Raw genomic sequence first — 11,334 nt, forward strand, 5'->3', positions numbered from 1 at the left:
CAAGCGTGTGCAAAGCTGTCATCAAGGCAAAGGGTGGCTATATGAATATATATTATTTGTTTAACACTTTTTGGTTACTATATTATTCCAGATGTGTTGTTTTGACAATTATTATTTTATGCAAAAAAATGTGGCGCTCAAAAAGCCAAGAATGATGGGTCGCCACTGGATGTCATCATAAACCACAAACAATCACTGGGTAAATCAATGGGTAAGATTATTTTACACTTAGATTTTCAAGATTTAAAGTCAACTTTGGTAAACATACAGTATATAGTTACCTTGCAAAGATCTTTAGCATGTTTGAGGTCAATTTAATTTCAAATGTAGTCAAATCAGGAATATTAAGAATTGTTTATTTATTTGCAGATTATGTATGTTTTCATTTGACAAACAAGAAGTGGACAATCAGTAATTAAACATTAAAAAGAGAAATGTAAAAAAAGTAGAAGATATATTATATAGTACATATTTGACAGTATATTGTTTTAAAAGCAGTGATACCAATATGCACACATCACTGTCAAAATCGTACTAATATTTTCTTTGCACTGACAGGTTACTGTGATTTTTTGCAACGATAGCTTGTTATTCATAATGACTGAGTTTTCATTTCTGTTACAGCATGCTTTCTTTCCTCCACAACATACAAACTACTGTCATTTATCTTCCAAAAGATCATACTCATAAGACATTTTACAGTTTAAAATCTCTTCTCTGGACCACAGAATAAAATATATTAAACCTGGCATGATTTCTTAAAATGGCCATAAAAAAATACCAGCTCAGTCAGATCTATTCTTGAAAGCATTTTATCAAACTAGGTCTTTTATTCCAGTTCCTTTCTTTAGCAAACAAGTAAATGCTGCCAAAGAGATCCGGAAATGTCAATGATAAGTTGATGTTATTTGCATCTTCATGGCTGTAAAAACAAAATCAAAAAGACGTTGCTATTACTGTAATGGCACCAATAAACACCAAATTAATGAAAATATGAACTTCGTTTGGTGTTCTCTCACTTACTGGTGCTCATGGAGGTTGCGTATGAATCGCAGTAAGCCCAATGTGTTGTCAGGGTAGGCCTTCTCCCCCCTTTTACCACTAAGCTTGTCAATCAAGGCTAATGGAAACTGGGAACACAATGTATAAAGCCTAACATTAGGAAACAGTATGTCTTTTGAAAAAACACAAAATACTTGTTATGGAATGTCAATAGCATCTTGTGCTATTTCTACTTTTCTGACTCTTCAATTATGAAAGTATGGTTGTTACTAATTATATTTATATCACGGGTGGGTCTACTCCTGAATGCTGATTAGTTAAACCCCCATTCCAGCCGGTGTCTATTCCACAAGTTTCCACCGGCTAAATCCATGACATTAAAATGCCCATTTACTCTGTTCCATCTGACTGCGCAATCCACTGCCTCATCACTGCCTCATGGGGCGGCAGGTAGCCTAGTGGTTAGAGTGTTGGACTTGTAACGGAAAGGTTGCCAGATCAAATCCCCGAGCTGACAAGGTAAAAATCTGTCATTCTGTCCCTGAACAAGGCAGTTAACCCAGGCCGTCATTGAAAATAAGAATTTGTTCTTAACTTCTCTAGGGTAGGGGGCAGTATTTTGACATCCAGATGAAAGGCGTGCCCGTAGTAAACTGCCTGCTACTCAGGCTCAGAAGGTAGGATATGCATATTATTAGTAGATGTGGATAGAAGTTTCTAAAACTGTTTGAATGATGTCTGTGAGTATAACAGAACTCATATTGCAGGCAAAAACCTGAGAAAAATCCAACCAGGAAGTGTGGAAATCTGAGGTTGTAGTTTTTCAAGTGATTGCCTATACAGTATACAGTGACTTAGGGTTCATTTTGCACTTCCTAAGGTTTCCACTAGATGTCAACAGTCTTTAGAACGTTGTTTCATGCTTCTACTGTGAATAGGGAGAGAATAAGAGGTCCTGGAAGTAGACGACTGAGAATGACATGAGTTCAGTGGTGCGCACTCACATGAGAGTTAGCTGTGTTCCTTTTCTTTTTTGAAGACCATGGAATTGTCCAGTTGAAATATTACTGAAGATTTACGATAAAAACATCCTAAAGATTGATGCTATACATCGTTTGACATGTTTCTACGAATGTAAATATAACTTTTTTTGACTTTTCGTCGTGACATTTTGTGCGCGCTTCCTGCATTTGTAGTGGTGGACTAAACGCGCAAACAAAAAGGAGGTATTTGGACATAAATTATGGACTTTATCGAACAAAACAAACATTTATTGTGGAACTGGGATTCCTGGGAGTGCATTCTGATGATCATCAAATGTAGGTGAATATTTATTTATAATGCTATTTCTGATTTTAGTTGACTCCAAAATGGCGGGTATCTGTATTGCTTGTTGTTGTTGTTGTCGTCTGAGCGCTGTACTCAGATTATTGCAAAATTTGCTTTCGCCGTAAAGCTTTTTTGAAATCTGACACAGCGGTTGCATTAAGGAGAAGTGTATCTATAACTCTTTGAATAACTGTTGAATATTTGATCAACGTTTATGATGAGTATTTCTGTAAATTGATGTGCTAATTCACCAGAAGTTTTGGTAAGCAAAACATTTCTGAACATTACACGCCAATGTAAAAATTGGGTTTTTGGATATAAATATGTACTTTATCGAGCAAAACATACATGTATTGTGTAACATGAAGTCCTATGAGTGCCATCTGATGAAGATCATCAAAGGTTAAATTTTAGCTGCATTTCTGTTTTTTTGTGACGCCTCTCCTTGCTTGGAAAATGGCTGTGTGGTTTTTCTTGTCTCGGCGCTGTCCTAACATAATCTAATGTTATGCTTTCCCTGTAAAGCCTTTTTGAAATTGGACAATGTGGTTGGATTAACGAGAAGTGTATCTTTAAAATGGGATATAATAGTTGTATGTTTGAGAAATTTGAATTGAGATTTTTGTTGTTTTGAATTTGCCACCCTGCTATTTCACTGGCTGTTGAATAGTGTGTCCCGCCTAGTTAAATAAAGGTCAAATAAAAAAATTAAAATCAGCCCAGCCAGGCAATTTAGAAGCTTTATTTCCACTCTTGACATTATCTCACATTTATTTTAGACTAACATTTAGTTTTCAACAGCAGAGATGTTTAAACCTTGCTGTCTGTCTCTCCGACATTTGCAACATTGTTTCAATATTTAAATTCAATCTCCAGCTTTCCCATGGTAATGAACCTTTCGGGAGTCGGGACGAAACTGACAGGCAGGCAGAATTTTTCAGCCAATCAAAATCATGAACCAGCATCAGTGAGTGATTGTGTTAGCCGTGTTGTTGGCTAGCTCCTCTGAACAATAGTGTCCTGACAAGTGAGCACATTTTCTATGCCAGGTGAAATTGCGCCTCATTGGCTCATTGTTATGGATGTATCCAAATAAATGTCCCTAGGAAAAAGCTTAAACAAATGCAAATGCAGCTAATTTGTTGATATTCTGGCTGCACTGTTTGACGTGACTATGTTAGCCGTAGTTGGCTAGCTAGCAAGCAAGGGATAAGAACGTTCCCAGCCAGTACGGCAATGGAACATTTAGAACGAATGACTGGTCGCGTCCATAGATACAGAACAAAAAGACTGAACGACTGGGTCGCGTATCTGGCAACAGAACCAATAGAACAAACGACCAGCCGGTTTGGGTAGCAACCCTAGATACGTGTCAGGACTATATTTTGTGGAAGGATGAAATAGTATGAATAAATTCATCAAAATAACATTTAATGAAAATATGTCAATCATTATTTGAATATGTTGGTAACCCGTTGTAGAAAAGTGATAATGCCCTCGAAGCTGGTGTTTGGAGGATATATTGGCACGGTTTGCCAATATAACACCCGTGCAATATATCCTCCAAACACCGGCTTCGAGGGCATTGTCACTTAAATATCAATGTTATGATGTCACAATGGACAATGGACCAGTAAAATAAAAATTGTCTTGCAAGGTGACAGAGCCCAACTCACCTTGGATTTCCACTCGGAGAAGGATTTCCCGACAGTACATTTTTCAAAAGCTTGGAGGAGCTCCTGGTCAGCACTACAGCACTGTCTTGCCTCTAATACATTCCCAATTTTGATGAGATAGTCTTCCATACTATTAAATTCAAATAAAAGAAAACAATTTCAGTAAAGTTACTCTTATAATTAACATGAAACCAGAGGAGACTCATGACATGTGGCACCTAGCGGATGATGTAACAGGGTTGAGGCTTGGCCAGCTTCTAGAGGTGTGCCTACCTTTTGTTAGTCCAGAAGTAGGGGTGAGCAAGCACTTCTTCAATTGATGGTCTCTCCGTCTGCTCTTTGCTTATCATCGAGACGATGAGGTCCTTTGCTACCTCATCCTTTACATGTTCCAGAGTGTATTTTCCGTCAAGAATGTTAGTTTCACATCGACCTCCTGAACCGAAAGGATGTTGTCCACCAGAAAGGATGTAATAAACTAACATCCCAGCAACCTGAAATAAAAGCAGTCATTTGTTCATAACAAAGAGAAATCTATTTTACATGCAAATGTCACATTTATCTCAAGTATGGTAATGTAATGTTGCATACCTGAATATCTGTAGCCCTCTTATATGGAATGAGAATGTCTCCATCTGTAGGTTCCTCTGTAGTCTGTCCATCTTCTATTGTCTCCCTGGCCTTCCAGCATTTAGTTCCCGCCCTGCCAGTGAGTACAGTTGACTCATCCTTTTTCAATCTACGACTTATGCCAAAATCAGCTAATCTTGCTCTTCCCACTACATCTGTTTAAAACAATAAATACATAATATTAGCATTGTAGCAAAATTATTTTTCTACAATTCTAAATGATGCTATTTTCCAAATAAGTCTGTTAGAATTGACATTTTAATCGAGCTTTGCTCAGATCAAAAGAATGTTGTGCCTTTTTTGGTCCCTTACCTATCAAAACATTTTGAGGCTTGATGTCCCGGTGGATTACTTTGGCTTCTTCACTGTGAATGACCTTTAGACTCTCAAGCACGTCACAAACGGTTTTCTTTGGATCATAAGTCTTGTTATGTAGTGAGTGGTCTTGGATGTATTCCTCCAATGTGTACTCACACAGCTGAAGAGCCAGGTACACAAAGTCATCATCCACTGCAAAGTCAATGTATCTGACAATGTGTTTGCAGTCAAGCTCTGGAAGCCGTAAAAATTCTTGCTCATTCTGGAGAACCAGATCGTGTGACTTGAGCATTCTTTTCACAGCTACTTCCGTGCCATCATCCTTCAAACCTAGAAAGATTTGAGTTCCATTGCTCCCTTTCCCTTTAGCTATTTCAAAGTCTTCACTGACTACAATAGAAATGCTTCCTAATCTACGCACCTTACTTAACTCCATGTTGGCAAGCCTCTCCAACTGAGGCCTCCACCGCATGCTCTTTTTGTCCCATTTACGTGCTGATGTCTCAGACGATGACTCCGTTTTTAGGGGCTTGATCTGGGCTACAGGTTTCGGTTTAGTTGATGTCTCGAACAATGGACGGTTGACTTCAGGGGAAATGCTTTCCTCAGTTGTACTGTTTTTTCCCATGATATTACCATTTTCCAATTGTTCATATAGATTGTTTTGGGAGGGTGAAATGGAAGAGGATGATCTGTTAAGGGACATGTTCAGTTTTTTAAATTTGTCTTTCAAGTCTTCCATCCTAATTTCTGCAGCTAAAAGCACATCTTCTGGCACTGAGGTTACTCCTAATGATGTGATAATTGCAGGTACCGACTCAATTTCATACAGATCTGCAAACAACCCATAGGCAAAGATGCGTGCATCTGTAACAGAGTCATCTGGATGTGAGAAGGGAACAACACTTTGGCATAGCTCTTCGAGGAAAGGAGTGCTCCAGGACTCTCTGCGCGTTGTCTTCTGTACAATCACATATAATATTTTGAGGAGAGCAGCAGTGACAGACTTTCTTTGAAAATCTTCTTGTTTCTCAACCGTAGACTCAAATGCAAGGCATTTCAGGAGTACAGGTATTACAGCATGAGACACCTCAAGACTTGTGTCTGTCATGATGCAGAAAACTGCATTCAATGCTCTTAATGCAGTCTCTTTCAACTCTCGAGGAATTCTGGGAAAACGTTGAATTGCCTCTTCAACATAGTGATCAATTTCTTTAGATGGTTTCAGCAACATGATGCTTGTTTGTTGATACTCGTCTTTATGTGAATTCAAAATGCCAAAACACATGTCGAGAATTGTCAAGTGGTTCACAGGATGCTCCTCAAGAAGGTACTTGCCATACTGGAGAAAAACCTCTTTTGGTGAATTGCATCTCACCGCAACAACAAAATTGAAAAAGGTTTTAATTTTGTCAAAGAAATCATTGTTTTTTGCAAAGTACTGGATCATTTCATACAGCCTTTTATCAATGTCTGGATCTGTCCCATAATTATCCTCAGGCAATGCTCCAGATCTGATCAACTGCCTGACAATAGCTTCTCGATTATGGTAAACTGCATATTGAATAGGAGTGTAATTCAGTTTTTTGCTAATGCGGACATCATGGGATGCTTTTCCCTCCACTAACTTCTCCACAATATTTACTGTGGAGTAGGATGCATAATGGAGAGGCCGCATGCCCCTTGCTGATTGTTTGTTGGGGTCAGCATCCTTTTCCAGGAGAAATGTAACGATTTCCTCTTTTTTAGATATAACTGCAGCCATCAAAGGAGTTATATGATCACTCCAGTCAGAACAGGGATACAACCCATTGATGTCCCATTGCTCAGAGTCATTCATATGTCCTTGAAGTTGTGGCAGATCCCCATCAATAATAAACTGTATAATGGGATTGGTTTCATTTGGTCCATTTTGAGCTTGAGACAAAACATCTTCAAGGGCGTTTGTGATGAAAGACATGGTTTCAGACTTTTCCCAAGGATATCTGAGGGAGATATAGTAATTGTTATCTAGCTGTGTAATTCAATCTGAGTAAAATGAAAACACTTAATGGATTAGAGGAATTAATGGAAATGCATATAAGGCGTAGGTAAAAAAAAAATACCTACATAGCTGTATGGTATGTAAACTGAAACTGTAAACTTGTGGCACCCCAGGTGGTGTGGCTGAGGAGTTCCAGGCTGAAGCCATGCCCAACAGCCCTACTCCCTGTCCCAGTCTATCAAGCTTGGTTGCATGGCTGTTAAAGGAATTTTGTATCCTAATGATAATAATTAACAATCATTAAGCCTTGACTAATCCCCAGGGTTTGTAAGACACTGGGTTTAAGAATAATTAGGCAAGGACTCAGCTTTCTGCAAAAGGTTCATTCGGCTTTATTCAGAGAACGTTCTGAGGTCCAAATAACAAAACATCATTATATACCAGGCTCCTCATTTACGCACACTCCTCCACACAAACCGTAGTTAACCTATGCACATACATACACACAAATATTAGATGTATGTTTCACTCCCAGGATTTCTCACAACTGTTAATCACTATCCAGCGCTGCCCGTTCCTTTCCCCCGAGATTAGAGAAACCTTGGAGGTAACTCCCTTTCTCCTCTAAGTTACTCCAAGTTCCTCAGCTGCCGGGTCAAGCACAGTCTACTTGTTGTTATCTTAGGCCCACTAAAACACACACTTTGTCCCAGGCCTCTACTAGACCTTATGGGACTAACCATTCAGTACCTTAATTATTCATTATCCATGCTACATAACTACTAATTAATAATGGATTATTGATTCATTTACCTTTATTAGATAATTCTCTTATCAATGGCCATGCCCACTCCTGTGGCCTATTGATGCGTTAGGCCCTCAGGGGTTTTCTCAAACCTCTCCTTGGGGACCCCCAGCTATTCCATGTATTAAAACTATTCCAGAGCTAGCATACCTTATTCAACTTGTCAAGTAATTATCAAGCTCGACTACTTGAGTCAGGTGAGTTAATTTAGGGCTACAACTAAATTGTGAAACGTCTGTGGGTCCCCGTGGAGAGGTTTGAAAACCACTGCGTTAGGGAATACATTTAATGGCCCAAACTCTCGTGGGGTTTAGGCCAGGGGACGACCTAGCCACAACTGACTGTTTGCTCATGAACAATAAACAAGCCCTGTGTGGGCTTAACAGCTGGTAAACTGAAACAGCCCAATCCTGTAGTTTGTTTTGATTTTCCGTCAAGCCTAAATTGTCAGTCATCATCACTGCCCAACCCTGTGTTTTACTTACTACACTGTGTAAACTGAGTCTTCAATCCTAATTTAGATCAGTAGTCCACACCTCACAGTGTGTAGCAGGAAAGGCCTATAAATAACTCAGAGTGGGTTGCACCAACATGATTCAAATTAATCTAGGATTAGAGCTAATCTAGGTTTTGTAAATCTGGGTTTATAATTAATAAAAATGTGTTGCACCACTTAATTCTAAATCAGTAAATATATGATTAATGGTTGATGCAACCTTTATTTCCAGTTGCATTACAGAGTCCTTGGAGAAGCGGTATCTCCTCAAAAACTCAACATGATTCAACCTGTCTCTAATTATTGTGTGAGGAACTCTGTTGTTTTGGTCTTTCCACAGTAGATATGCTGGCATTTTATCAGGTAAACCACCTCAAGTAGCAGTTTAGAATTAACATCCAATCTGAGTTAATATTAAAAATAAAAAAACGTTGAGTAACAGGCTTAAAATTGACCTAGGTTTAAAGTGAAAACTACATTTAGATTAGAGGAAGGATTTAATTTAACTAGGATTCATTTTTAAAAAAGGTTTAGAATTTGGTGTAACAAGATTAATAGATAAACCTTAATTTAACCTAGTTTAAGAGTTAATCCATGTTGGTGCAACCCACCCTGAAAGTCATGTAGCCCTATAATTGTAGGGTAGCTTTAGCGGGTGTTCCGGTTTTCAGGGATACAGCTATTTTCAACCTAGTTTCCTTTTCCAATGAAACTGGTGTGGAAACACTGCTCATGCGTTTCTGTTAATCCTGTTACGTTAGGTACTGTAGGGTGGGGATAGGGAAATAGGAATGACAACCCATTGGTTGGTTTGGACATTAGCCTTCAATTCTGAAACAAATATTTGCTTATTTTATTTCACCTTTATTTAACCGGGTAGGCTAGTTGAGAACAAGTTAATTTACAACTGCGACCTGGCCAAGATACTGCTTTGCTTTATCACCGCCACTCTACCCATGACCAGAAATGAGTGAAAAAGCAAAGAGATATCTTTACAAGAGCTACTTTTACAATAGCCTAGCCAACTTGTTGAAAACATTCACAGATTCCTGAAAATCGACTAGGCCCAGAAGTGTATCAAAGTAATCCGGCATCATACATTAGGTTCTCTAAGCAATTGCATTCACCAAAAACTGAAATTGAGGAAACATAGCTGCTTTATTAACTGCCACAAAAACAAAATAAGCTTACCGTCTCTTTCGTTACACTTCTTGAAAAGTCGTTCCACTTGCTGAATTCTTTTTGACTTTGAAACGTTGGTGATGTTTTCTCTAATTATCTTGCATTGGCAATGAAGACGTATTAAACACTTCCGTCTACAGTAGGCTAGGGCGCGTTCGAAGGAGACTAGAGACTGACTGATCTACAAACCACCTTGCAACATAAATAACTACTCAACATCATTTGTAGATCAGTCAGTCACAATTTACCCATAATACATCACGGTTTTGATGCTCTCTTCACACAGCCTTTGTCTCCCATTGGCAGACGGGTTACCTCCCACATTAACAAGGTTCTGACATGCCCTAGGTCTGGGAATTCCGATACTAGAAATGAATCTTGGTATCAAAGTCCTTCTATAGGCTAATCTGGGATCCGGGAACCCCTGGGGGTCTACAAGAGGGTCCTCAACAAGGTGAAAGAATAAAGGGTTGACTTTATATGTCTTTACAGACTTAACAGTGTTTTAAATGTGCCACGGGTCCCTCTGGAACTTTCATTGAGCACACCTGGCCCCCATTCCCACTGATTGTATTTGTATATATGTGACCTTTGGTTTCCATTGGGGGTTGATTATTCTTACAATGTCCGTTGGTGTGTGTAAGTACCTGTGCTGTGTGTTTTGGCTATTGTGGATTGCGCAGATGATTGTGTCTCTTTCCGTGTGATAATCATTGTGCTCTAGTGTTATTTATTCGAGGTTCTCCCTCTTTTGTTTGGGTTTCAACCCTGTGTTACGTGTTTGTTTGGTATTCGTCCCAGTGTCCTTACACAACACGCTGTAATATGGGGTATAATTTTTAAAAACGATTACGCATTCCTGCGTCTGTCTCCCGAATGTCTTCATACCAACGTGATAAAAGGTTGTATTTCACTTCTGTTTCTAGTCAGTTAATTATTATTGTAGGCCTAGTAACTAAATTATTAAAATACATTTATATTTTGTTTTAAATTGTATTATATATATATATATATATAATTGGTTCAACTTGTGTGATGGTGATTTTTGGTGCTTGCCATGTTTATGGATACTGTTACCAATATCAGTAATAATCTTTGCAGCAGCTAGTTTATTTGAAATAAATGAATTGATACATTTTCACAATAAACAGGCCAGGTTTTCTAGGCTAGTTTGTTTTATTTGATCTACTGTACACTTGAGTTGTGCTGCCTAACTGTAACATTGTACGTTGTCAATCGTCCTTAACGTTTCGATAAGTAAGCCAACCGCTTGCGTTCTCAATTGCTTTCAGTCGCCCACACCATGGACTGCAGGAACATGCGTGTTCGAGTGATGAGTCCGTCAGTTCGAGTGAAATTGTGAACTTGAATTATTTTGCTCACTTTCCCCTGGCGCAGATCTCTCGGCAGTAGTGTTTACTTAATTGACAGACTAGCAACCAAGAACCAAGTTAGGTGGACCATATTGCAGTCAAATAGATTTGACATGGTTTTGCCTAATGTGTATGCGTTCTGTATAGGTTTTTATTGATCACAACTATTTGATCATAGCCTGCATTCTATTGCTTACATTTCATGGAGCTGAAATGCACTGATGGGACAGGGGTGTAGGGATCAACTAAAATGACTAAGAGGCTGATATTATACTGGCCATCAATTGTGTGCATAGGTTCCTGGTTATTGGAATTAACTTAATATTATTCAATTTAACAGTATTAATATAAAATCTTGTGGACACCGGACAGACTAGCATCTGACTTATGTGAGATTTTAGCTCGGTTAATTTAATATTCCATTAATAGTAGCCTACTGTCTTGTGTATTGTAATGAAAACAACCTATGCTTGACTAGCAACATGCAAACTTGAACAAGTGTGGCAGGTCTAACTACCTCACTGTCTGATGTAGTATAA

The 11,334-nt window shown here is 38.6% G+C and overlaps 1 protein-coding gene across 1 annotated transcript; it reads right to left on the reverse strand.

The window, feature by feature from the left end:
- Positions 1 to 335: 335 nt before the first annotated feature.
- Positions 336 to 9,634, reverse strand: LOC115194287 (probable serine/threonine-protein kinase irlA). Its single transcript, XM_029753893.1, has 7 exons — positions 9,432 to 9,634; positions 4,950 to 6,940; positions 4,599 to 4,792; positions 4,281 to 4,501; positions 4,008 to 4,137; positions 1,024 to 1,130; positions 336 to 922 (listed from the first exon to the last, which is right to left on the reverse strand). The coding sequence occupies exons 2-7, from the start codon at positions 6,913 to 6,915 to the stop codon at positions 796 to 798; spliced, it is 2,745 nt and encodes a 914-aa protein (XP_029609753.1). The 5' UTR covers positions 6,916 to 6,940; positions 9,432 to 9,634; the 3' UTR covers positions 336 to 795.
- Between the last annotated feature and the right edge of the window lie 1,700 nt (positions 9,635 to 11,334).

Source organism: Salmo trutta, chromosome 5, assembly GCF_901001165.1.
Source record: "Salmo trutta chromosome 5, fSalTru1.1, whole genome shotgun sequence".
NCBI lineage: Eukaryota > Metazoa > Chordata > Actinopteri > Salmoniformes > Salmonidae > Salmo > Salmo trutta.